This window comes from Sitophilus oryzae, unplaced genomic scaffold (genome assembly GCF_002938485.1).
Source record: "Sitophilus oryzae breed Bouriz unplaced genomic scaffold, Soryzae_2.0 scaffold_469_pilon_pilon, whole genome shotgun sequence".
NCBI lineage: Eukaryota > Metazoa > Arthropoda > Insecta > Coleoptera > Curculionidae > Sitophilus > Sitophilus oryzae.
Window position 1 is genome coordinate 469,728 of NW_022147050.1, and position 27,898 is coordinate 497,625.

At 33.1% G+C, this 27,898-nt stretch overlaps 1 protein-coding gene across 1 annotated transcript; it reads right to left on the reverse strand.

The window, feature by feature from the left end:
* LOC115886157 (probable ATP-dependent RNA helicase spindle-E) lies at nucleotides 1-27,754 on the reverse strand. The gene is made up of 22 exons (XM_030905230.1): nucleotides 27,447-27,754; nucleotides 27,192-27,381; nucleotides 23,980-24,347; nucleotides 23,760-23,924; nucleotides 21,167-21,360; nucleotides 20,812-20,975; nucleotides 20,582-20,748; nucleotides 20,347-20,517; nucleotides 19,864-20,026; nucleotides 18,823-18,950; nucleotides 17,774-17,986; nucleotides 17,338-17,464; nucleotides 16,753-16,861; nucleotides 14,581-14,745; nucleotides 12,974-13,136; nucleotides 12,029-12,235; nucleotides 10,802-11,146; nucleotides 9,612-9,889; nucleotides 8,299-8,572; nucleotides 5,946-6,067; nucleotides 5,669-5,887; nucleotides 1-996 (listed from the first exon to the last, which is right to left on the reverse strand). The coding sequence occupies exons 1-22, from the start codon at nucleotides 27,651-27,653 to the stop codon at nucleotides 834-836; spliced, it is 4,302 nt and encodes a 1,433-aa protein (XP_030761090.1). The 5' UTR covers nucleotides 27,654-27,754; the 3' UTR covers nucleotides 1-833.
* Between the last annotated feature and the right edge of the window lie 144 nt (nucleotides 27,755-27,898).

The window sequence follows — 27,898 nt, forward strand, 5'->3', positions numbered from 1 at the left end:
CACAAAAAATAACTCTTTATTATATCAAAAACAAAGCATCTCAATTAAATAAAATCTAAGAAACTAACCTAATAATTTGTTAATGTTTTAACACCTAAAATCTAGTTTCATAAACAGCCATCGAAAAGGAAAAATTGTACATTTTTCCCCAAAAAAAAACATCAAAATTATTTTAAACAAAATAAATCGTAGTATTCCGTGTGACACAAAGCTAACATTAAAAAATAAAAAAAAACTAACACATATAAAGAACATAGAAAATTATTAAACGATTTATAAAATACTTATTATAGTATTATTAGTAATAATAGTAATAACCGAAATACTTCCCTGTAAATCAGTATGGTTTATTGCCATAGTAGGTAGCATAGTCCAAATATTGGACATAAAAAAATAATTAAAGATTTCTGTAATACATAGTGATGAAATTACATAAATTCATATACAAGGTAAACTCTAGTATACGACATTAATAATGTTACATATTGAAAAAATATGGTTATAGTTGAAAAGTTGAAATAGAAATGTTAATTTCAGTATCTACATAAAATAATGTTTATTATTTTATAATTATATATCTGGTGAATATTTTTTGAGATTTAAACAATTTTTTATTAAATTTTAAATGAGGATATTCGTCATAATTAAAAAAACTTAATAAAGATTTGAAGAATATCCCACTAAAAATTTATCAAAAAACTGTCTTGTCCCACTGCAAAAAATTGTAGTATTTCGAATATTTTATCATTTAAGTTATAGTATCATAACTTTAATACGTCATTGTTGTTTTTTTAATAAAAAAAAGCGTCGTAATAAGCTTAGAATAAAGATCTTTACTCGCGTTCATCGCTGTCATCCTCCTCGTCGTACATCTCCATGTTGAATTCCTGCTCTTTGGACTCGTGCGCTTCCGATATTACGTGAAACCTGAGCTCGTGCAGGAACGACAGTTCTATATTACACAGGAGGCATTTGATTGGTTCGAATTCTTTAGCGCTGTAACAAAAAACACATATTATTGAATGGTTAACGCTCCAAAGACATCTGACTTAAATGAGATTTTAAATAGGCTTATTTCAAAGTCGATAGAGGACAAAGAAATAGCAATGGCCGCTTTTTTAGATATTGAGGGAGCATTCAATAATGCTACTACCGACTCATTAGTAAATGCAATGAGTAGAAGAGGTACACCTGCAGTAGTATGTAGATGGATAAGGGCCGCCTTAGAAAACAGGATAGTGACTTCCACTCTGGGGCAAGCTACTATCAAAGCAGTAGCGGGTGGAGGTTGTCCACAGGGAGGAGTGTTATCTCCTCTACTTTGGGCAACCTTGGTAGATGACCCCCTCCACGAACTGTCCACACAAGGTTTTTATTGCCTAGGATATGCAGACGACATCGTAATTGTGGTCAGGGGCAAGTTTGCTGGTATGATATCAGAAAGAATGCAGACAGCCCTAAACAAAGTTGACAAGTGGTGCAAACAAGAGAGACTGACAGTCAATGCTCAGAAAACACAAATTGTCAATTTTACAAAAAAGATAGCACCAAAAGACCTAAAACCACCAGTGCTAGGAGAAACGGAGATTTCATTTGCCAAAGAAACAAAGTATCTTGGGATATTTTTTGATCAAAGGCTTACATGGAATACTCACATAGCGAAAGCAACATAGAGGGCTGCCATCTCTTTAGGTAGGTGCAGAAGGATGTGTGGAAAAAACTGGGGACTTAACCCTAAAATGACTCTATGGCTATACACAAGGGTAGTAAGACCCATGATAACCTACAGGTCGGTGGCGTGGTGGACAAAGACATCGCAAGTGGGTGCGGTAAGGCTGTTAAGTTCCACACAAAGGCTTGCGTGCCTGTGTGTAACTGGGGCCATAAAAACCACTCCTACAAATGCGGTGGAAGTCTTGTTGAACTTACCACCACTACATATTTTCATACAAGGTGAAGCCAGATCTGTCATGCACAGGTTAATTCACGGTCAGCAGCACATAAGCCAAACGTATAGTGCTGCTAACCAGAAGCTAATCGAAGAGCTAAAAGCAGACAAAGTATTGGGATTACCAATTGATGCAACAGCTACTAGGTATAGCTTCAACAACAAATTTAATATAACCATACCAGGGAGGGAAGACTGGAGTAAAGGTGTACCCATTCAAGCTGAGGCAACCTGGTATACAGACGGCTCAAAAACGTCAGAAGGCGTAGGAGCTGGGATAGTAGGGCCGAAACAAGGGAGATCCTTCCACGTAAGCCTATCCAAGGATGTCACAAGGGTTCAGTCTCCAAGTTGCTAAACTTTGTGAAAAGGATAGGACTGGAGAATGTAATCTAAGGATCAGAAGAGGACCACAATAGATCTGAGAAGGTCGCAGTGGATCAGGCCGAAAGCCACCTCTAAGAATCTAATCTAATCTAATCTAAATGAGATTGCTAAACTACTCAAAACCTATTATCGCATATTTTCTAAAAAAATATTAATTTGAAAAACAAAACACTTTGAATTCCCTGTATTACACTGGACAGTAAACTTCTCTGGAACAGGCCTAATAAGAACATAACTTTTAATTTGATTTTTTTCTACAACACTTATTGTTTTTGTATTCTGTAATGACGCTATTTCATTTGGTGCCTGTATGTTTTTGTAAGTTAAATGCAAATACAGGGTGGCGCGTCTCATACGCCGCGGAAGCTCCAAGGAGAACGGTAGTTTATATCGAAATGGAATTTATATCGAAATGAAAAAAATGTTGTCGACAATAATGTTGTCGACAATAATTGGTCGAGTTTTTTAAACACTGTCTTTAACATATCCATAAAAAAACCAGACTAGATAAAATCAGGAGCATTTAAGTATTCTATTAATTGGTGAATGCACACTGCAGTCCCAACTAATAGAATCAAATCAATTCTCTCTGATGTAGGATAAGTTTGCATTTTCAGCAAATTTCTGAGAATTGTTTTTGTTTTAACTGACACAAAATGGATAACTAGTTGTTGAAGTTGGACTAATTAGACAGCTATGTTGAAGTAACGTCAGACATATCACAGCCACCTAGATTTTATCAAATAATAAAGATCTACTCAGATCAAATCATCTAAATGAAAATATTTAAGAAAATCTTTGTTTGAGGGGTAGGCAACCTTAATAGTATTTTGAAGAGACATGAATCCTCCATTGAATATCGGTATAATATACTGGGTGTCCCATTTAAAATAAAAGAGTAATATGCTTTTAAAGGTGACCAATGTTCAATATTAATTTTGTCTCGCCTTGTATAACTTTTTGGATGAACTTTTAATTTGATTTAAAGTACAATAGTTAATTTAACTACATATTAGGCTATACCGGATAAATTCCAATTTAGGTAGCTTTTATTGTAATTTAAAAATTGTTCTTTATTTCTAGAAAATGTTAAATACATATTATGTCAAAAACCTTACATTTTAGTCATATACTTCTCTTATAAAACTCACCTTTATTTTTCTCCCAGAATCCGAAAATCAATTAATATATAGGGTGTTCCATTACAAAAAAACACAACTGATATGTAACTTTTTTGGGGGACACCCTGTAGAACTCTCTATATTTTTATAAAGTGCTCTGAATTAACCTACATATGCTCACAAAATTTCATTTCAATACGGACTGTCGTTCTCCTTGGAGCCTCCGCGGCGTATAAGAGGCGCCAGCCTGTACAGGGTGTCCCACTAAGAATAGCTCTCGGCTATATCTCGGAAAGTATTAGCCGTAGCGGCTGCGGAAAAAAATGTTTATAATCAAAGAGGCTATGGGAAATTGCTGGAAATTATTTTCAAGTTTGTAGAACGATCGCTAGGGGGCGCAACTGTAACAAAAAAATAAGAAAATGGAATTTTTACACAATTTTGCCTAGATAAGGTGTACTATAAGTAACAGCTTCATAATATTCAGTAAATTTTGAATATTTTTTGTTAGAGCCATTTTCCCCTATCTACCAAAATAAAGTGGTGAGGGAAGGTTAAATCTGTTTTTATTTGAATATTAGTAACTCTGGACTGGATGATCGGAATCCAACAAGCGAGGGCTCGTTTAAAAGAGCGTTTCTTACTCTATATTGAACCATATAAACAATAATAATAAGCTTTTAAACGTAGACGCTAGGGGGCGTTGTCTTACAATTTAACAAACTGCACGTTTTTTCAAAAAAATTAAATGCGTTAGTATATATAATTTTAGCTGATAGTAAAGAGTAGTAAAAGCTTAAAAAGTCAGCGAAAACTGCATCTTGATATATTCTTTCAAACCGAAGATATTAGCAAAATTATAATAAATACCAAAAAATAAGCCCTTAATTACCTTATTTTTACAACACGGTATCAGTAGCCCTCTTGATTATGCCCATTCTAACCTAAAAATAAGATAGAAACAGTCAGTTTATTTTAAAATCGACGATATACCAGAATATCATAATATCAGATGTATTAATATCTAATAATTAAGATATTATAGTTATCTAATAATTAAGATATTAATAGGGAACAAGAAACGATGATTTAGGGAAGTCATGGTAGGCTTTGGAAAAAAGTTGCTTTTCGCGTAATAGTATAAACGTCAAATTGTTATTAGATCAACATTTTGATAGTCTTAGCAGCGTTTTTTATCTTTTGGTTGCTTTTTCAAAATGCCAACAACTTCAACTACTTCATATAATAAAGGCATTTTGAAAAAGCATTTAAAAGACGCTGTTAAGACTATCAAAATGTTGATCTAATAACAATTTGACGTTTATACTATTACGCCAAAGCAACTTTTTTCCAAAGCCTACCATGACTTCACTGAATCATCGTTTCTTGTTCATTATTATTAATATCTTAATTATTAGATATTAATACATCTGGTATTATGGTATTCTGGTATTTCGTCGATTTTTAAATAAACTAACTGTTTCTATGTTATTTTTTTGTTAGAATGAGCCTAATCAAGAGGGTATTGTAAAAATAAGGTAATTATGGGCTTATTTTTTGATATTTATTATAAGTTTGCTAATATCTTCAGTTCGAAAGAAGATATCAAGATGCGGTTTTTGCTGACTTTTTAAGCTTTTACTACTCTTTACTATCAGCTAAAAAAACACATACTATCGTATTTATTTTTTTTGAAAAAACGCGCTATCTTTGTTAAATTGTAAAAAAGCGCCCCCTAGCGTCTACGTTCAAAACCTTATTATTATTATTTTTATGGTATAATATAGAGTAAAAAACGCTCTTTTAAACGAGCCCTGGTTTGTTGGATTCTGATCATCCAGTCCGGAGTTATTAACATTTAAATAAAGATAGATCTAACCTTCCCCCACCACTTTATTTTAGCAGATAGGAGAAAATGGTTCTAACAAAAAAAATCCAAAATTTACTGAAGATTATGAAGCTATTACTTTCCATAGCAGTTGCGCCACCTAGCGGCCGTTTTACAAACTTGAAAATAATTTCCATCAATTTCTCATAGCCCCTTTAGTTATAATATTTTTTTTTCCGTAAGCCCTATGGCTAATACTTTCCGAGATACATCCGAGAGCTATTCTTAGTGGGACACCCGGTACATGTAGTAGATATTATTTTGAAATAAAGATTATTATTTATTTATTTACTCTAGAAAAAGACAAGACAAAAAGATATTTACTTATAAAGCATGTTCTGGATGGTCTCCAAATTCTTCGTCACCTCCCTCTGTTGGCCGTTCATGTCGGCCAGCTTGAGGAACAGCAAAAGTTCCCAAACGTCTTGGTCTTCGTTGGTCAAGTTTGGACGCAACATGCCCAGACCACCGTGTATGCCCCAAGATGTGGTCGTTGGCGAGGCGGTTATCCTATCTATGGGTGTCCTCTCCATGTTGATCAGCCTAGATATAGAAAATTTCTTTATTTTTCCTTTTTAAAAATAGATTAATATTGACTCACCCAAACAAGTGTTCCCTGATTTTGACCTGGGTGTGCAAGAGCTCGTTCTGCGATGATCTGTTCTGTTCAACGTCGCCCATTAGTTTTAAGCCGGTGTTCATGAGGTATCGCAATTTGTTAATCTAGGAAAAAAATAGCAATAATACTAACAAGTATTGAAACTAAAAGAATTTCAGACTTCCAATGTCTTTATTTTGATTGCCCAAGTAGCATTTTTAGACACGACATTCGTCAAAAATTTTGATAACATGCAGACCAACTTTTATTGATTTTTCTATAGGCTTGGTGCATTCTTCGCCGGTGCTGCCACCATCGGAGAATATCGTGAATAGTGATGTTGGTCGCGAATATTTCCATTCGAATTTTGCAGGAAATTTCAGAAATTTCCGAAATATTCGGTCCCAAAATCGCAAATATTCGCAAAAATCCGAATTTTGTAAAAAAAATTCTTTTCAAAATTCAAGACATTGAGCAAAAATTTAACGAAAGTGTATCAAGTATGCCGATTCTTAAGTCAGAAGAAAAAGAATGCTTCTCCGCCTTACAAAATAAAAAACCTATGGCTCTTGAACCAATGCATTTTGCCGCGAATCTCTTGGACCCCTGTTTCCTGGGAGAGCACCTTAACAATGAAGAACATATAGCCGCTATGGAATTTATCAACAATATCACCAACAATCATCCTCAGTTTGTCAATAATAAGCCATTTTTACAGATGTAACAAATTATTGCGCCAAATCGGGTTTATGGGCTCTCGACTACGTTTGGAATGTCAGTTAAAAATGTAGACTGTCTAAGTTGGTGGCAAGCAATGTGTAAAAATACTCAGTTGAAATATTTAACTCTTGCTCTGCTGTCATTACCAACGTCATCTGCAGTCACAGAGAGAAGTTTCAGTACTTATAGTTTTATCCATACTAAAAAAGAAATCGGTTAACTGCACAAAGAGCCGGTAAAATCATGTTCGTAGCTCATAACAATAAATGATTACTACAAAAACAAAAAGTGGATATGGAGCATGATATTCAACAACATGAAATTCCTCCAGAACCACTAGAACTCGTGGAGGTAGAGGTCCATCCTTCAGAATCAGAACCAGATGGTACATCAAATATATCTGATTTGGAAATAGAAACTGACGAAGACAGTACTACTACTACTATCCTATGAAGATGGGACCAGCTCGGCGCCCTGATATTTCCAAATAGAATAATTCAGTTATTTGTGTTTTACGTTTTTTAAATTTATATTTCGTGCTTTTTTGTTTTTTTTTTAATTCATAGTCATAGTTCGTGGTTTATGCACAAAATACAAATGTTACCAAATGATTTTTGTTATGGGTTATGTTTATGACTTTTATGGGTTATGTATTGTTTATTAAAAATATAACAACTAATATTATGTTTATTGTTTTTTTCCACTTACATGTTGGTATCAAATGTCTATCTAATTTATTCCTTTATTGTATCGACAAAAAATATGTAAAGTTGTAAAATTTCCTAATATTTCATAAATTTCCGAAAGTTTCCTAAAGTTTCAGAAATTTCCTGCAACAATCAAAAATTTCTGAAATATTAACATCACTAATCGTGAACAACTAGTATATACAAATACACGGGTTTAAATAGCGATTATACGAAAAATTTATTATTTAATTATTTTAAAAGTGAGGAAGTATTTGTGAAAACTCTAAAAATAAAAATAAAAAAGTAAATATTTTGATATCTTCAGGAGGTCTAACTTGTATTATAATTTATTATTCCAGTTAAAAAAACTTTTTAGACGAGTTCAAATAGGGTAACGAGAATTAGCATAGTTTTAATCAACGGTTTTGCTAGTGGGGCATAATTGGGGCTATTTCGGCTACAACGAAATTTTTAAAGGTATATAATTATAATTTTAAAAGATGTTAATAAAACATTTAATCACTAATTGATTAAAAAAGTATACCATTAATTATATTTACATCACTATTTAATTTTTTGATTATGTAACGAGCACTTTGTTTACTCACTTGTTTCGTCGAACTGCTTGAATCTATTTTTGCCAAATCAAATCGGTATAAGAACGATCAAATCGGTATTTTACTACCCAAAACAGCGTTACATCACACAAACCTCGTACCTGAGTGTTTTATAGTCTCAATAACTATACTAGCAAAAAACTAAAATACTTAAATATTATGACAAAACCACGATTTCAATATTATTTTAATGCGATCAACATGATGGCGCGGCGGCGTGAAATACACACTGATAATTTCTGATTTCTGCCGTTAAAGCGCTGCGGTCGGAATTTGTTGAGATCAACTGAAATGCACCAAGCCGATATGTATATGACCATCAAATAATACCTTTTCTAACTCATCAATTTGCAGTTCTGTGTCCAATCTTAACAATATATCATCAGCAGGGTACAAAGCCTTATTTGTTGATTTGTTATAACCCAATCCACACAACACTGCAGCAACTAGTGAATTATCTTCAGTCAGTTTGGCTTCCATGGTCGGGCAGAATATCGTGGTGAGGAGCATAGGAAATCCGGGTACGTTTGGCAACAAGGTAGTTTGACGTAACATCAGTTTACCTGCGCCGGCAGTTTGGCCAACGTGAGCTGCTACCAGCAATCTAAAAGTTAAGAGTTATAAAATTCATAAGAAAGAAGAAAACTGCCTTAAAATAATCAAACTTCAACCTTTAATAACTTTCCAATGGTGAGGTTTACAAAAAAATGTAAGACACCTTTTTTGTAGAGAATTCAATTTCCTACAAATATATGAGACGATATATTTTCCAAATAGTAGATACCGAGATATGAATTTATGTTTCTAATAGTAAGGAAAAAATGAAAGGCGGAAGACCTTCCTATTAAAATTAAGAGCTCATGCTTTTTTTGGCGTGTCTACTAATCTTTTTCTCAGACTATAAAGTGAAAAAACAGTCGATTTTTTTGACCCACCCTAATCCACATGTATCTGTTCCTACACACTATGGAATGTAGAGATGATGAGAAATATCTCTTATGGGACTTTATTTGAAAAAAGTGGTCACAAAAATGGGAAGAATAAGGTTCACAAATGACCACAGTGGCGCTAACGACGCATAAATCTAAATAATGGAAAATAACCATAGATAAAAGAATAAAAGTAACATAACCAAACATTACCGAAAAAAGCTTTATTTTTATTTTTTAGAATATAAAACAATTATTTTTATATATTAGAAGTCCACTCTATTGCTACTGAACAAAAATCGATAATTTATTTTATGGGACATGAAAATAAAATTTGTATTTTTTTGAAACCCGCGCCTTCACGTCAAATATTTATCTCTTGAATCATTTCCTGTTCTAAAAATTTTCGGCGCATATTTTAAATTTTAGGTTTTTGCTATAGCAGCGCCATCCTAAGTCTTCCCTTTTTTATGACCATTTTTTAATGCACGAATATTTTTCTCCTTGCCTCTACACTCCATACTACGCACGTAAAAACCGGCAACACTACATGCCTCTATTTTATCTCTTCGTCAACCAGTCATTTATATTTCTCTGTTGTGTGCATTAAAATACAGACCACGCAGATAAAATGTCCAGAACTGTATATCTAAGAATAGGCCTAATTCATAAATAATAGTTTTTTTTAATTTACTAGCCGCCACTGAGTCTTACCTCGCGTGCGGACTGTCCGGCTCGGTGTCCAACAGCACCGCGTTCACCGAGCTCCCCTCTATATCGACGCCCCTGCCTGAGCCGCCGGCGGTGCACGCGAACAGTTTGGCCTCCAGCGGGCTGAAGGGACCGCGCAGGTCTACCAGCGTGAAGCGGCCTGTTTCGCGCAGCGGGTCGGCAAAGTCCGAGTAGCTGGCTATAGTGTCCACGTCCAGTCTTCTCGCCTCTTCGAAGGGATTGCCCGAGGCTTGGACTTGGGCTCGTTGCTCGTGGTTTTGCTGAAATAAATTTACGTTAAAGCTAACATAGCTTATACTCTGTTTTTTTTCAAGTAAGATTTCGACAAACGATGACAGAAGAAAAGCAGATGACGTCAAAAGCAAAAAGACTTAGGCTGTATTCCGTTGCAAAACCAGGCGAACCAGACCGGTAAAGAGCGGTTCCTGAAAAACATCGGTTTGATACGGAACGGTTTGGTAAAATATTGGAAACGTCAAATGTTGACTTTTCTAAATTTCAATACCTCTATTATAAAATTTCTTTTATCTTTTATGCATTTTTAATGTACCCATTCTCTGTTTTTACGTTTGCTTCTTCTTTTCAATGGAGTTTAATATTGAAAAGTACTTTATTAATAAACTGTTGAACTCGTTAGACAACTCAAGTGAAGATTTGCAGGTCCAATATTAAAACAGATCAATAATAAATAAACAAATCTAATCAATATTTATATTTTTATAGCTTACAGAACATTCACGATTACTTGTTGTCTTGTTTTTCATGTTTTCTTTAAATGTTCCTGACTTTAAGAAACAATGGCTGCATGATAAGTTTAAATGGCCCTAAAAAGTAATTCATTTAGTTAATGAAACTTATTTACATTTACTGCCTACCTCCATTGCTTTTGGATGTAAATACAAAATATTATTACAAATTTTAGAAATTAAATGAGAATTTCACTGGAACTTCCAATATTTGCTTGATTTCTGTCACATAAATGACATTGATTGACAAACAAAACCAGAAAAACTAGCCTTCTCGCGCTGGTTAGTTTGGTGACAGTTATAAGCGAATTTTTCCGTAATAAGAAAACTTTCAGGAAACCGATAGAAACGGAACATAAAACCATAACCAAGGTATGCAACGGAATACACCCTTAAGTTTTCTCTGCAGCTCTGATAGAGACTTACCTTAGACAAGAAACTAGGGTTGCACGGTTCCGCGAAGCCGTTGTTTAGCAAATAATCGTTCATAGACACGTCCTTTTTCTCACTTCGGTACAAATAGATCTCCACTAAATCGTTGACCACAGAATAAACCTCGGCGAAGAGCAGCAGCCCGCTGGTCAGTTTGCAGAAATTCTCGTTGACCGCGTCACTCCACACGCCCGCCGGGTTATAGCGGTAGGCGGGGCGTACGCCTACCAACGCGCATTCGTAGGCCAGGGGCGGGGTCAAACACTGGGGGCGTTGCGGCATGATGTACAGCTCGTCGGCGCGCACTTCTTGCACGTTGCCGTAGTCGACGAAAAGTATCTGGAAAAAAGAAAATATAGAAAAGAGAAAAAAAATTGGTCAAGTGCGAGTCGGACTCGCGCACGAAGGGTTCCGTACCATTCATTATCTATACAACATTAGACACTATATTATTATAAACTTTTTTTTCCGATTTAGCTGAAATTTTGAATGCGCGTATAAGTAATTTAAAAAAAAATGAAGAAACACATTACTAAAAATTGTTTTAATCAATAATAAATATGTAAAAAGTAAAAATAAATATATAAAAATATGTAAAAATAAAAAAAAAGTCGCCTTGATTAGGATTCGAACCTGCCTTACTACGGCTCCAACGTCATAGCAGCGTTAAGTCCTAACGCTTTAACCACGCGGCCACCGAGGACTTGAAAGATTCTATGTAAAATTCTTACTTAAAAGATAATGTTTAGTGAAAGTACTTTTTTATTTATAAACATTTATTAAAATTCGAGTTCTTTTTCACTTAATTTTTACTACCCGAAACAGCGTTACATCACACAAACCTCGTATCTGAGTGTTTTACAGTTTTAATAACTGTAGTACCAAAAAACTAAAATACTTAAATATTATGACAAAGGCACGATTTCAATATTATTTTAATACGATTAACATGAACTTCAACCGAAGAGCGAAAACTTCTGATCTCTGCCGTATAGAGCGCTGCGGTCGGAATTTTTTGAAATCAAGTGAAATGCACCAAGCCTATAAGGCTAGTATATAATAGAATAATCCTCTGCCAAGACTGTAAAATAGAGAACCAAAGTAAGTTAGCGAAAAATATCTAGAAAATAGTAACTGTCACACTCTCTTGGCAGGCCTTTACTAGCTTTATAGGAATACTGCTTATACGCACCCTGTACGCTACTACAAAAAATAATTTACCTGATTAATTCTGCCTCCCACAGCTAGCACTTTGCACCTGTAGAAGAGCCCATCCTCCTTAAATCTAGCAGCATAGAGAGCACCCACTTTGGGTGGTTCTTGAAGCGGATTCAACACTTGTCTGTTCAAGGCCTCGTCGATTTTTTGCAGTAGTTCATTTGTCCGGGCGTCATCGTTTTGCACCCAAAAATGTCCGGCGTCGATATGCTTCAGAGAAATCATAAATATAATTTAATTTAATTCGCTTTGCAAATAGTGATTGACTGAAAGTTATACCGTGCTGGCAACTCTTACCTTTGGGTCGGTATTTACATGTGTGGAAGTAAATAAGGCGCAGTGAGAAAAATGCGTCGGTGTGCGGTTGCAGCGTTGCCAGATTTCTCTGGTACGCCTTCCCTATCAAGTAAAGTAAAATCACGATCGCAAACCGCTTATTTTTAAATAAATAACTAGATAAAATCATTAGATATGTTAGAATTAAAAGGATATCGTTAGGGTGTCCTTTTTTATAACGAGAAAACGTCAGTAATCGCGATAATTTAATCGCGATTACTGACGTTTTCTCGTTGCAAATGTTTCTAACTTGCACTTAAAAATGTACAAGCTATAGCGAAAATCACGACTCGTTAATAAATAAACAAATAAAGTATCACGAGACGTAATTAAATCGTCAAGCTGAACGCATGTTGTACACCCTTTCCTAGAGACTTAAGTACTGATTGGCTCGACCGGTCGACCGCGACGAATCTGCTATATCCTCTTCCACGTCACTTAGCAATGTGCACAGTTTCTCGGCTTATTTCATATGTTTGGCAACGTTTTAGCTGTTCTCTCTTTGTTCAGTGCATTATAAACGCATTGTACTCTTCTTACATACGGAAATCTCGACCCAAGACTAACCTTTGCCAGCCCTTAGTATAAAATGTAATAGTCTTCTGTACTCACGTTTGAAATATGAATTCGAGCATACTGGGTGTCCATGGTAGGTATGGGACTGTAATCGAACGTCGTAAAACAGTTAACTGGGTCAGTTTCCATGCTGCGGCTACTTCCTCCTATTTCGCGACGCACTCCGTGTTTTTCAGCAAATTCCCAAGCTTTTCCTGGACTATGAAACAGTAAATGATTAAAAAACTATACAGGGTGGTCCGAACTGTATTCCGGAAACTTCGGCAGCATATTCTGCAGATAAAAATAGCTAAAAGAGTTCGTATACATGTATGTCCTAAAATGCTTAGTTTCGGAGATACAGGGTGTAGAAGTTTCATTTTTATTATTTCGATTTTTTTTTCAAATAATTTCTGAAGTAACGTCAATATTTGGATGAAATTGACTCCTACTTATAGAAGGCGCCACCTACATATTTTTGACTGGTTTTAAGAGTAATAACTTTTCGTCCGTACCTGTATAAAACTACTAAGTAAAATAATATACATTTACGACGTTTTTTAAATAAAAAAGGTCTCTTGGTAAAAATCGCTACGAGTAATGGTTCTCGAGATACTTGGAATCGAAATTATCAATACCCCTGTCATCATTGACATAAATTAAATAAGTTTATTAAATAATTATTATACTGCAATCATATATTTGAAATGTTTTGTAGGTGTTCAACAGAAACTGTCTTATCATCATTTTTTCAAAGAAAAATTTATAATTAATTTAAAAAAATATAAATAAATGTATAATTTCAGTCAAATAACTACCTACTCAACATGTTTATTTTTGTCAATAATGAGATGTATTAACTACTTCAAATCTAAATATCTTGAGAACGGTTACTCGTAGCGCCTTTTACCAAGAAACACGGTTTTTTGCGTAAAAAATCAGGAAAATGTATATTTTTTCACCCAGAGTAGTACGTATACATGTACCGACGAAAAGTTATCACATTTCAAAACAGTTAAAACACATGTAAGTGGCGCCCCCTACATATAGGAGTCACATTGACATCAAAATCAAATTCTCATGTCAAAAAACTTCTAGACACCAATTTTCATCCAAATATTGACGTTACTTATACAGAATTATTTGGAAAAAATCGAAATAAAATGAAACTTCTACACCTTGTATCTCCGAAACTAAGCATTTTAGAACAAACATTTATACAAACGTTTTTAGTTGTTTTTATCTGCAGAATAATGCTGCCGAAGTTTCCGGATACAGTTCGGGCCACCCTGTAAATTGTGCGCAAAATTATTCTCTAAGTTTTGAAAAATGAAGACATATTATACAGGGTGCTACAAATTCGAGGTACGAGCATTGGTATCTCGGTAACCGTAATAGATACGAAGATGTTTAAATTGGGGCAAAGTTGCGTCTTGGGATGTTCACCAAGATGCCATCAAAAAAAGTTTTAAAAATTTCAAGGATTGCTGAGTTTTTGAAAAAAAACTGATTTTTTTGAAAATCAATTTTATTTTTTCCTGTAGTTACTTATTAGAAAATCAAAAAACTAATTGCACATTCTCATAGCCACTTTATTAGGGCTAATAAAAATTATCTGCTGAAATGCTCGTACCTCGAATTTGTAGCACCCTGTATATACTTACTCTAAAAGTTTTAATTTGAACTCGTAGCGCAACTGACGTTGACGTATCATTTCATAGACGGCGCTGGGAATTCGGCCTGACGCGGTAGCCAATCGCAAGCTACCGTCCACGTCCACGGCTACGGGATCCCTTTGGAACGCGTTTTTAAATTCCACGTAAATTTTCCTAAAAAATAAATTAAAACAATTAGAAAGTGGCATGTAAAAATCGTACAGCACTATGCAGATAAGCCAGATTATTAGTGTGACGTCAGAAATCGTCTAGAGCCTTTATTCACGAAGGTTGCGGCCTGTATAGGGTATGGCGCTATGGTCTTTAAATTTAGATAAAAAAACATGGCTCGAATAAGATATGGTAGCTCGCGTTGCTCAACATGTTGTTGATGAGGATCATTGTATAGATGTTAATAATTTAAAATTAATCAAATAAGTCGCAAATTACAAGAAATTAGATGCCTACAAAAGCGTCAAAATAAAGAAATGTAAAGATGATATAAAGAGAGATAATGGTCCAACTGGGGCTATCAGAGAATAGGTACATTAAAGAAATGCTAACTTCATGTTAAAAAATGGAAACAGACGCCACCTGGTGTCGCCTGGCAGTACTAGCTAAATTGAGGGGAATTGGAGGGGCGGGCTTTAAAAGAGGGGAAATTTTTAAAAAAATATTTTTATAAGTATCACTGACTTACTGTTTAAAGTTAATAAACATATTTTTTATTACTTTAATATAATTTAATGTATTAAAAAATATGTCTATTAACTTTACACAGCAAATCAATGATATTATTAAAGACTTATTATTTTCAGAGAAAATTCATAGTAAATAAATTACACATTAGTAAACAATATCATTTATTTTTTAGAGCTGCGATTTATATTACAATAATATTGAAATATATATATTTTTTTTAACAATGAAAAAGAATATCCCGGAACCTGAAAAAGAAAGATGATCAATTAATGACTTAAATTAGTTCAAAATATATTTTGCAAATAACTAGTGAATTGGAAAGATAAACATACTATAAAAAAGACATTTTAGTAGTATGTTATCATCTATTTACTGATAATACATTACATAAGTATATAATAGGTAAATAACATGCATAAGGCACTATGATACAACTACCTGTATCATGATAACACACTAATATGACAAAAAATATATGCTAATTTAAATTCCTTTAATGATCTAATGAAACACTATCTAGCCTCAATGCATGCCATTCCAAAGGCAAAAAAAACTTATACCAAATAAATATCAGCTGAATAAAACATAAACCAAGCCAATGTGCATAAATAACCAAAAATGCATCAAAAAACTTTTATCAGATCATACCCTTGGATATATTATGTATTTTATATATCGCACATCCCGTTCAAAAGTTTACTAACTCAAAATAGAGAATATAGAGAACATTGTCAGGAGAAGTAAAAGAAAATTTAAGTTAAGGCAATATGCTCCTTTTTGCATATTAATGGCCAAATAATATAATGTTGATTTAATAAAATTTTACTGGCATCCTTCTGAAGTATAAATCAGATTAAAAGGACATTGTTTTTGTAATAATTGTTTGTTTTGTAAACATTTTTTGAAGACAATACAGTTTTGAACGGGCTGTGCGATATAAACAAGGATCTTACTATTATTTGAGGTTAGAAAGTATTTAAATAATATAAAACATAATCAAAATCACTTTTCATCATAAATTATAGAGGTACTTACGTGTTTTGATATTATTATCAGGAAATAATACGTTTAGTTAAACAGGTACGCTGCCAGGCAAGTTCTATCGGCGGGTCTTTGCAAGAGTTGAAATCTAAAAATACAAAAATACGTTTACATCTTAGTTGTATTTACGAATAAAGTATTTGTGTGTAATTTCTGACTTACCAGTTAACTGAATAATCGCATTAAATACATCCAAATGGTAATTTAATATTTTAAAAAAGCAAAATTGTTTTAAATCACTTGCCAGGACAGCCCGGCCAGCTTCTTTGTTGACAAAATGGCCGCGGTATCATGATTTAAGCAATGTGAGTGACAAAGAAAGCCAATGCCTGGCAGATGTTGCTTTCTTTGTCGTTGGTCCTGGCACGTTTAAATTTGACTGTTGCCTGTTTTCCCATACAAGTGACACCCCCGTGGGGGCTATAATTTTGTACTTACATGCTTCCGTCAAAACCGACATGTATATCAGCATTTTTTTCGATGTTTGCCTCAATCATTTTCTTGATTTGCTTGACGTATATCTGGCCAGGTTGCTTGGGGTCAAAACCTAAAATAGTTTGTTATTAATTTTGGCAAAAATGCAAGAAAAAAACATAATTAGTGAACTCTAAATGAATTGCTTAGTTCAATCGCTTTCTTATTTCTTATGTATTTTGTCTGGGAATGATCACACGCTGCACGAGCAGCTATTTTTAAAGCCTCTTTCTAAGATTCACAAGAATCTCACATTTATAATACAAAATAAATATGATCTGTCAAAAAAACAAATGGTACAAATGAACTACTCATGATATAAGGGCCAAAATATTTTTATTGACCAGTAACAGCCTTATAGTATAATAAATATACTGTGTCCAAAAATAAAAATCAAACGGTACAAATGAACTACTAATGATGTAAGGGCCAAAAAAAGACTTTTTATTGGTATTTTAATAGTCTTATATTATAAAATAAATATGCTGCGCCAAAAAAAATAAAAATCAAATGGTACAAATGAACTACTCATAATGTAACTTATCTTACCGGTAAAATAGACTGTGGAAAATGGATCTCTTCCTCCAACTACTTTGACAGCCTCTCTTTCTGAGGAATCTTTACCCTCGCTAGTCTTGATAAAGTAATTTGGGTAAAAAGCCCCTGCCATGACCACCTAAAAGCAATAAAGAAAAAAAAAACAATAATACAAAATTAGTCTAGATGAGTGAATGTATGTAATAAATTTTATTAAACAAAATATGAAAGTTTTTGGGTTTTGTCTGAAGTTTGGTTTGGTTATTATATTTTTATACAGCGGCGATTCTAATTTTTAAAATAACAAAAAAAACATCGAAAATGTCAAATTATGAAAAAAAAACGAACGGACAAATGCGTAATAATAATTTAATTGACTGTATAGTTTTCAAATTTTCCAGACAACAAAGTGATGGACCCTAAAAACACCTGCAAAAAAATTTCATACCTTTAACACAGTGGGTTTCTCGATGCGGGACAAAACTACTTTGCCAGGCCCCGCTGTCTCCTTAATTTCCAACCTAGTCAAACGTTCTCTGATTTCGGTTACCAGCAAGTGCCATTCTTTTAGGCCCTTGAGACTGACAAGGTTTCTATGGCACCATTCCAGTTCTTGCCGTTGATTTTGGAAAGCGTTTTCTCTTTTCAAGTTTTGCCAAACCTGTAGAATTATTGGAATTAATAATTTATGAATTAATAAATACATTAAGGATTAACCTATATTTTCTTTATTTATTTTGAAATACTTATGAAGAAATTAAATTAAAACACCTTCAGATTAAATCCATTTATTTCTCATCTTGTTTTAATTTGTCTCACTACTATGGAAAATTAATCTAAATATATGTAATTAAAAAGTGCGAGTCGGACTCGCGCACGAAAGGTTCCGTACCATTCATTATCTATACAAAAATTTTGAATGCGCGTATAAGTAATTTAAAAAAAAATGAAGAAACACATTACTAAAAATTGTATTAATCTATAATAAATATGTAAAAAATAAAAATAAATATGTAAATATTTAAAAAAAAACGATTAAAAAAAGTCGCCTTGACTAGGATTCGAACCTGTCTTACTACGGCTCCAACGTCATAGCAGCGTAAAGTCCTAACGCTTTAACCACGCGGCCACCGAGGACTTGAAAGATTCTATGTAAAATTCTTACTTAAAAGATAATGTTTAGTAAAAGTACTTTTTTATTTATAAACATTTATTTAATTCTGTTTTTAGTATTTGTTCTTATAGCGGCAACATATATACATTATCTGTGAAAATTTCAACTGTCTAGCTATAACGGTTCATAAGATAGAGCTTTGTGACAGACGGACGGACGGACGGACAGCGAAGTATTAGTAATAGGGTTCCAGTTTTTACCCTTTGGGTACGGAACCCTAAAAATGAATCATATTATTTACATTTTGGCTTGTTTTTGGCAACTAAATGAGCAAAATCAGAATAGGCAACAATTCCAATCATTTTGCATTGATTTGTACTTACCGTATATAAATTTAGAAGAGCAATGAGATCGCTGTTGGAACCATCCGCCCACAGCAGAAGCTTTTTGTAAGCTTCTAAACGTTTTTGAAATGGTATTGAAAAAATATTTTGGACCGAACAACCGGCAGCTAAAATATTAATGTAATATTTAGTGTTTTTCTTTTTAAGTATTCACACTTCACAATGTTCATTACATTATAAGTGACACTTTTGAATAAAAAGATTAAGAAAGGAGTATATTGCTATCCATGTATTCATGCATGGTGGGCGGAAAAAGGAATCTAGGGTGGGGATCTTTGAATGACATCCTTGACATGTTTCACGATTCATTTGACACATTTGAAATTAATTTAAAATTTTGTGGATTTGTCAGTCTTTTGTAAAAACTGAGTTTATTTTATGTTATTTATTATTTATTCTACTACTGATAGTTGTATAAAGGTAATAAATCTAGATGGAAATTGTGGCAGAACTTAAATTAACAGTAACACTATCGCGATTTATTGAAAAAGACTCTAAAATAGTTGGTCGTGTAGCGTGCGGTAGATCTCGGTCAAAAATCGAGTGAAACAATGGAATAACTTTTCGCTAGTAAGTGTCTATATAATATACATACGTGTAGTAAACCGATCATTTATGAAATTCACTTAAAATTAACTAATTATATATTTTTTCTTGCATTTTTGATTTTATTTACTACTTGTCAAAGATTAAATATCAAAGAATTTAGGTACGTCAATTGTGTGTGTGTGTGTGTTAATAAACAATTATTATAACTAATCTATTTTTATTAGAATTATATATTTTTATAACAATTTTAATAACTACCAACATTTATTGACAACGCAAAATAAAACAACAAATTATTGAGTCTACTCTACATCATAGTTTTACACTTTTTAAATAAAATTAGAATGGCACTGATAAACCGGAATTTAAGTCGGCCCTATTTGAGCCTCATCGCGGTTGATCTAAGTTTTATGATATGTTTCTTTCTTAATCTTTTTGTTCAAAGGGTGACACAATAAAAAAATATCTCACCAATAATGACAGTCTCGTCCAAACAACTGTACAGCTGTCCCAGCACTATCATTTTGGCAAGGTGGACGTCTATAGGCAAGCTGGCCATAACTCTTCCTAAAAACGTTATATCCCCATCGGCTGAAGACAATACACCTCGGCAAGTCTTCAGCAAACCGCCAATCTAAAAGAAAACATCCTGTATATCTATAAAAAATATATGGAATTATTTTTAAAATGAAAGGGAAAAAAAGAAGAAAAAATTGGGAAAAAAGAGAAAACGAAGAAAAAAACGAAAGAATAAAGACAAAAAACAAAAAAAAAGAAAGACGGAAGGGAAAAAATTCTTAAGAAAAAGACGAAATAAAAAAGTACGGAAAAAAAACAAAACAAAAAAACGAAAGGAAAAAACACAAAACCAAAAAAAAAGGATATCCCAAATTGAAAAGTCCAAATGAGCCATAGCAGCAAAAAGAAGACGCTCGACATTTACTTATACTTTACCTCTTTAAGTTGTGAAATCGTAGTTTCAATGTTCTTCAAATTTGGAGGCGCCATAGCTAGAGCAAGAATCTGGGATGGAGTTTCATTTAACTCTAACATTTTCGATTGTAATACGATTCTGTTCAACGGGGCTCTCAAAATCTCTGGCTGACTGGTCTTGGACATTTCTTCCTATTAAAAATAGTAATATAAATAATGGAGTTAAATAAAAACTACAAATTTAAAGAAAAAATACATTATAAAACCGTTTGGTCACCAATCTGTAAACTCTTCCATCACAGGTTCTTCCAACACGTCCAGCTCTTTGATCACAGTTCACGTGAGACGCCCATTCCAGTTTCAAGCACATATAATTGGTGAAATCTGCCACTGTCATCACTTTTGTCAAACAGAAATCGATCACTGCAAGGAAAATCATGTAGCCTATTTTTATACACCCTGTATACTCGAAAACAAGGTACTTACCATAACCTATATCTGCTACTGTAATTGAACTCTCTGCGATATTAGTCGAAAGTATAATCTTTCTGAAACCTTTTGGAGAAGGTTTGAAAGCCTTGGCTTGCTCATCGTTGGGTAGAGATGAATGTAAAGGAACAATTTCCCACTTCAGGCCTCTTCTAGACGAACTAAAAACATTTTACTTGTTTTCAAAATACTGATATATTACGTTTTACTTTCAAAGTTAGCCCGGTCAGGTAGTATTGAAATAGAAACAATAAAAAATACAAAAATAAAATATAAATAAGAAATAAGGAAAATAAAAAAATTAAAAATGAAATAAATATAAAAGAAAGAAAAAAAAATAAAGAAGGCTTACCTGTCTTTACTTTTAAGCAGTCTGTGCGCCTCCTCAATCTCATTGATACCAGGCAGAAACACTAAAACACTTCCTGTTACTCTACCTTCTTCTGGTCCATCGGCATCCAATTTATCAAACACTTCAATAAGAAAAGTGAAAATTTCCCAAATCTCTTTGGATATTTCCGGTTTCTCGATGTCAAATTTTGGCATCTATAAATAAAGACAATTTTTTGAACCTCAGAATTAGAAAATAAAATGGCTGGCTCATACATCCGATCTTAATCCTACGTTAGCATTCATGCTTCCAACACATTGATCTTAAAATTAGTCTTAGTCCTAACGGACCATAAGAAATATGCGAGATTTTATATTCTTAGGGCTATAGCTAATACAAAATAAATTTTCGCATGTTCAAAACTACATGTAGGGGTTTTAAGAATTTTTGAAATATTTGACATAATATAGCATAATTTTTGGTAGAGAAATGATTAATGTTTATTCACAAACAAGTGAATGTTATCACTGTCAAAAATTAATGTCTCTAGTTTTCAAAATTCTTAAAATATTTGTACAGGGTGGCGCCTCTCATACGACGCGGAGGCCCCAAGGAGAACGACAGTTTGTATCGAAATGAAATTTTGTGAGCATATGTAGGTTAATTCAGAGCACTTTTTAAAAATATAGAGAGTTCTACAGCGTGTCCCTAAAAAAGTTACATATCAAAGTTGTGTTTTTTGTAACGGAACATCCTGTATGCTAATTGATTTTCGGATTGTGCGAGAAAAATAAAGGTGAGTTTTATAAGAGAAGTATATGACTAAAATGTAAAGTTTTTGACATATTTAACATTTTCTAAAAATAAAAAACAATTTTTATATTACAATAAAAGCTACCTAAATTGGAATTTACCCGGTATAGCCTAATATATGGTTAAATTAACTATTGTACTTTATATCGAATTAAAACTTGATACCAAAAAGTTATACAGGGTTAGACAAAATTAACATTAAACATTGGTCACATTTAAAAGCAAGTTACTCTTTTATTTAAACACCCAGTACATTATTCCGATATTCAATGGGAAATTCACGTCTCTTCAAAATACTATTAAGGTTGCCTACCCCTCATACAAAGATTTTCCTAGATATTTTCATTTATATGATTCAGTGTCAGTAGATCTTTATTATTTGATAAAATCTAGGTGGCTGTGATACGTCTGACGTTACTTCAACATAGCTGTCTAATTAGTCCAACTTTAACAGCTAGTTATCATTTTGTGTCAGTTAAAACAAAAAAAAAATCTCAGAAATTTGCCGAAATGCAAACTTATCCTACATCAGAAAGAATTGATATGATTCTATTAGTTGGTGAATGCAGTGTGTATTCACCAATTAATAGAATACATAATATAATATATAATACTCCTTTTTATCTAGTCTGTTTTTTTTTATGGGGGTATGTTAAAGGGAGTGTTTACAAAACTCGACCAACTATTGTCAACAATACGTGAGAAATAATTGTCGCTTGGAAACAATTGTAGCTGATTTTCGAAGTAGAACTCCACATAAGCTTTTAAAATAAAAAAAATTATGAAAAGACAATCATTTTATGCAGTTAACAGGGAAGGAAGCATTTTGAGCAGTTGATTTCATCTAGCTAATTTTTGTCACATAATTAAAAGTTTATATCTAGTTTTAATTCTGTAATAATTAAAAGATGTTTTAAACGTGTATATTTTTATTAATGTTGAATTTTTGTGAAAATAATTAACAAAAGGTATATCACAGCCACCCTAGATCTTTTCAAATAATAAAAATCTACTGATGCAAAATCATAACAATTAAAATATTTAGAAAAATCTTTATCTGAGGGGTAGGCAACCTTAATAATATTTTGAAGATATATGGATTCCACATTGAACACCGAAATAATATACTGGGTGGTCCATTTAAAATAAAGAAGTAACTTGCTTTTAAAAGTGACTAATGTTCCATATTAATTTTGTCTCGCCCTGTATAACTTTTCGGGTCAAATTTTAATTTGGTTTAACATACAATGGTTACTGTAATTAAATATCAGGCTATACCAGGTCAACTGAAATTTAGGTAGCTGTTATTGAGATTTAAAATTTACTCTTCATTTTCACCAAATGTGAAATACATCAAAATCCTTACATTTTAGGTATATGCTTCTTTAATAGAACTTTACTCTACTATTTTTTTTTTTCTAGAATCCGAAAATCAATTAATATATAGGGTGTTCCATTAGAAAAAACACAACTTTGATGTGTAACTTTTTTTGGGAACACCGTGTATAACTCTATATATTTTTATAAAATGCTTTCAATTAACCTACATATACTGTCAAAATTTCATTTCGATATAAACTACCGTTCTCCTTGGAGCCTCGGCGTCGTATGAGAGGCGCCACCCTGTACATTTAGTCATAATTCAAAACATATTTATATATATGCATATAGAATATTCTTAAAACAAGTGGGACAAGTATGAACGGCATTTCCTTAATTTCTTAAGGTTATATTCTTAGGGTTAACGTTAAGGGTAAAGTTAGGCTTAGTATGAACAAACCAAAATCATTATAGAACTTACAGATTTTGAAACTTGCCAGATGAGATCTAATGGGAAAATTGTCTTTTTATACTGAGAATTCGTGTCCACCTTTATTATAGGCGCCGGAATTGTTTTTCCCGATGATTGTTTACGAAAATAATGCGCAAACTCGTCGGAATTCATCGTAGCTGACATCAGAACCACCTAAAAATAACCTTGATAAACTAAGACTCAAATTCGTTTTTTTCCTTAAAAATACCCTTGTTCCTATTGAATTCGTAAACAGAAACTTCCTCACAATCAGCAAAAGGAAATCCAACTCTTGATTTCTCTCGTGTACTTCGTCAATAATAATATGTGTGTACTCCCTCAATGATTTAGCACGAATCAATTTCTGGAGTAACACTCCGATGGTCATGTAGGTTATAATAACATCTCTGGAAACTTCCTTTTCCAGGCCGACTTGATATCCGCAAACCACTCCTAAACTCCAACCTCTTTCTTCGCAAACTCTTTTAGCCACGTTGATAGTGGCTATTTTTCGTGGCTGTGTCACAACGATGTTACAGTACTGGCCTTTTTCTCTGTAACTGTCCATAATCATTTGTGGCACTTGGGTGGTCTTACCTGTAATATTGTTGTAATTGAGAGAACGTTTTGTTATACGAGCATGTATGTAAGGGCTCGAACTCACTGACGACCAGGTCGCAACGACCTGGCCGTCGGCTGGCCGGATGTATTGCGTTTTTAGCTGCGGCCAGATGAACGACCAGTTTCAACAGAGTTGTCAAATCTAACGATTTTTTACGTTTTACCCATTAGAAAATATTGTTTCAGAAATATTAAAATATCCGAGTTAACTAAAAAGCGAAGTTGCTATTCACAACAAACAAAAAGCATTGTGTACGCGCGACCGACAAAAAGGGAGATATTCTGTTTCTTTTTTCTACTGATATGGCGCCCTTATCGACTTCAGAAGTAAACATATTAGGGCTATCGTAAAAAAAAGATCGTCAGACACTGGCTCTAAATAATATAAGCAGGTAGAAAGTTTAGCTTCCAGTTATTTCAATGTTTACAATATAACGAAGAATCTACAACAGTAATTACTTCTATTTTTATGAATGTTTAAGTTACTTCCTTAATTTTTTTTTTTCAAAATAATGTACCTAGTAGAAATATAGTCTAATGAACCCTGTTTGAAAAACGTTAAATTAAATATAATATTTAAAATACAATTGTCCTCCTTGTACATGACTACAATACAACTAAAAAAACTAATTTAATAAAAAAAAACAAGTGGTTTTAGAAAAACTTTAAATATTATTTTTTTTTATTTTTTAACATCGAAACTCAAAGGTACAACAGGTATCATACCAACCATAAATAGAGTAGGTATGTCATATAAAAATGTTTTGAGTTTTTACTAGAATCAACCCTTGATAAAAAAAGGGATTAGATTTAAGTTTACCTTTGATCCAGTCTGTATACTATTTCTATGAATTTTCTGCACGTGTGCAAAAACTACACTAAAACACTATATCTTATAGAAAATAAAATATTGTGCCTTGAATTTGAGGGATTTCATCTGAAAAATTATTAATTTGGAAGAAAACCGGCAACAAGCGGCAGAAAATAATATTTCCGTGCAGTCTTCTGGTCGCAACGACCAACGGACGGCCAGGACGTTAGTGTGCGCTATATAATTTGATTTAATGGTTTTAGAGGTAGCTGCGACCTGGTCGTCAGTGTGTTCGAGCCCTAAGAGCACAAACGAGAACGTTCCTTATACAGGGTATGTCAATAATGTATAGAGTAGCATCTGTAGCTCCTAGAATAAAAAAAAAACTTTTGAATTTTGTCTAAGTATGTGTTTGTCTAAAGTATGCACTAGGATGAATTTCAGAAAAATATTTTAACTTCTACAGGGTGGCTCAAAAAATTGTGAATGGATCGGATTTTTTTTATATGGAACCCCCTGCATATTTTTGCATTTTTGGTTTCCAATCTGATCACTTTACAGAGTCCTAAGATAATAAAAAAAATGTTTTTGTAATTTTAGAGACATAAAATTACAAAAACCTCCTGTGACAAAAAAATCTAGGTAGTTACTATACTCGATCCGTACTTACGTTATTATAAATCTCGAAATTTTAAAACATACAAGGTGTTGATAGTTCCATACCCCCCCTTTTTTTCTTCCATTTAAAAAAAACGAAGAAAAATTATTTTATATTTTAGAGAGTTTGATGTAGAATTTTGAACACCTTGAATAATTTAAGACGATATTTATAGCAAAGTAAATACAGACCATCTATAGTAAACATCTAGAATAGTTTTGATTTGAGGACGCTTTTTGTATTTTTAATAATTTTTTTAAGCTTAAAAAGATATATTTTTTATTTATTTATTAATATCTCTGAAACTATCAAAACATTTATTAATATCTTATGATTATGTAAAGTGATCTGAAAGGAAGCCAAAAATGTAATAATATACAGGGTGTTCCATTTATCGCTTCTATCCCGATCCCCTCACACCTTGACCCACCCTGCAAAAGTTAAAATATTTTCCTGAAATACATCCTAGTACATACTTTAGATCTGCATTAAACAAAACGTCCAGGTTTTTTATTTTAAGAGCTATATATGCTCGACGCACAATTGCCAGACCCTGTACACATTTCTTACATTTTTAAAGTGATTCTTTATTTTTGAGTCTAAATAGTCTAATATAATATCAATTAAAACATTATATAATTATTATTAATTATTTATAAAAAAAAAAAACGAGAAAAGGAAGAAATAAAAAAAAGAAAAACTAGGAAAAAACGAAAAAAAAGTTGAAACATAAAACAGAAAAAACTAATAAAAAAAGTGGAAAAAACTGAAAATAAAAACGAAAAAAAATCAACTATAGTTTATTTTGTTGCCCCCTGAGCCACAATAGATCCTCGCGACCCCAGTAAAAGTCCTACCTGGGACCCACTCTTAGTAAACACAATATGATCGGAAAAAAAGGCCTATGAAATGAAAATTGCTGTCATTTTATATGTAAAATTGTATGGGGAATGTCATCGGTTGTCATTTCCAAGCCAACTGGGCTGCTTTTTTTTCGATCATACGATATAATACAATACAAATTTTGTTGCTATTGATAGCACAAAACACCTGGCAAATAAACCGAAATTCCATTACTATCTACCCTTAAGTATATTAATAAATACATAAAACCTAATATTCTTACAAAATTACTCATTTGCATTTTATGGCTGTATTGCCCTTTATAGATATATATAAAAGAATAATTATAGAAAGGCAAAATTATATTCTTTTGGGTTTATATTAAGGGCACTAAGCTCTCAGAGCCTTGTGAACAGGGTACAGTTACCGGACTATATAAACCTGAGTGGTATTGGCCCCAAACCCAATAAAAAAACAACTTTTACAGTAAATCTAGTTTAATATTTACCACATCCTGTAGGCCCCTCAATTACAGTCACCTGACTGAACTCCACCCGAGATAAAATCATGCTTTTGTAACCATCGATTGGCAGATCTTTCTTAATATCAGTTTTCAGTCTGAAATTGTGCTTTTCGTATACATCGACGCGGTTAATAGTGTGTTCTGTTGCGATTGTATCGACTTGGGATAGAGTCCCCTGAAAAAAATGATGAGATTTACAAAAAACTGATAACGATTATTAATATATCGAGGTCTACTTACATTATCCAGAGTCTGTGAAGCGACTGGATCAAAATATCTGGACATTTCTTCACGTACAAACTCCTGTTCGTACTCTTTTGTGTTGTGTTCATCGTCACTATCGGAGGAATCAAAATCGTCCACTCCCAGAGGAGCTCCCACGACGCCATTCACCCTGCCCACAGGGTAGACGGGTCTTTTATCGACTTTAGCTAACAGAGCTTTCATAATTACCGAATAACATACGCTATCGACTTTTAAAATGGTTTTTTATGTACGCAAGTAAAAATAGACCCGACCTACGATACGATACATTTAAAACAAACATAACCTCACAATAGGGATGTTCGATGTTCGATTTAAATCGATTCTTCATCGATCTTTTGACATGCGATTCCCATTCCAAAAGAATCGATTCATTTACAGAATCGTACATCTCTATCTCACTCTTCTTCTATTTCCACGGTAGGCTT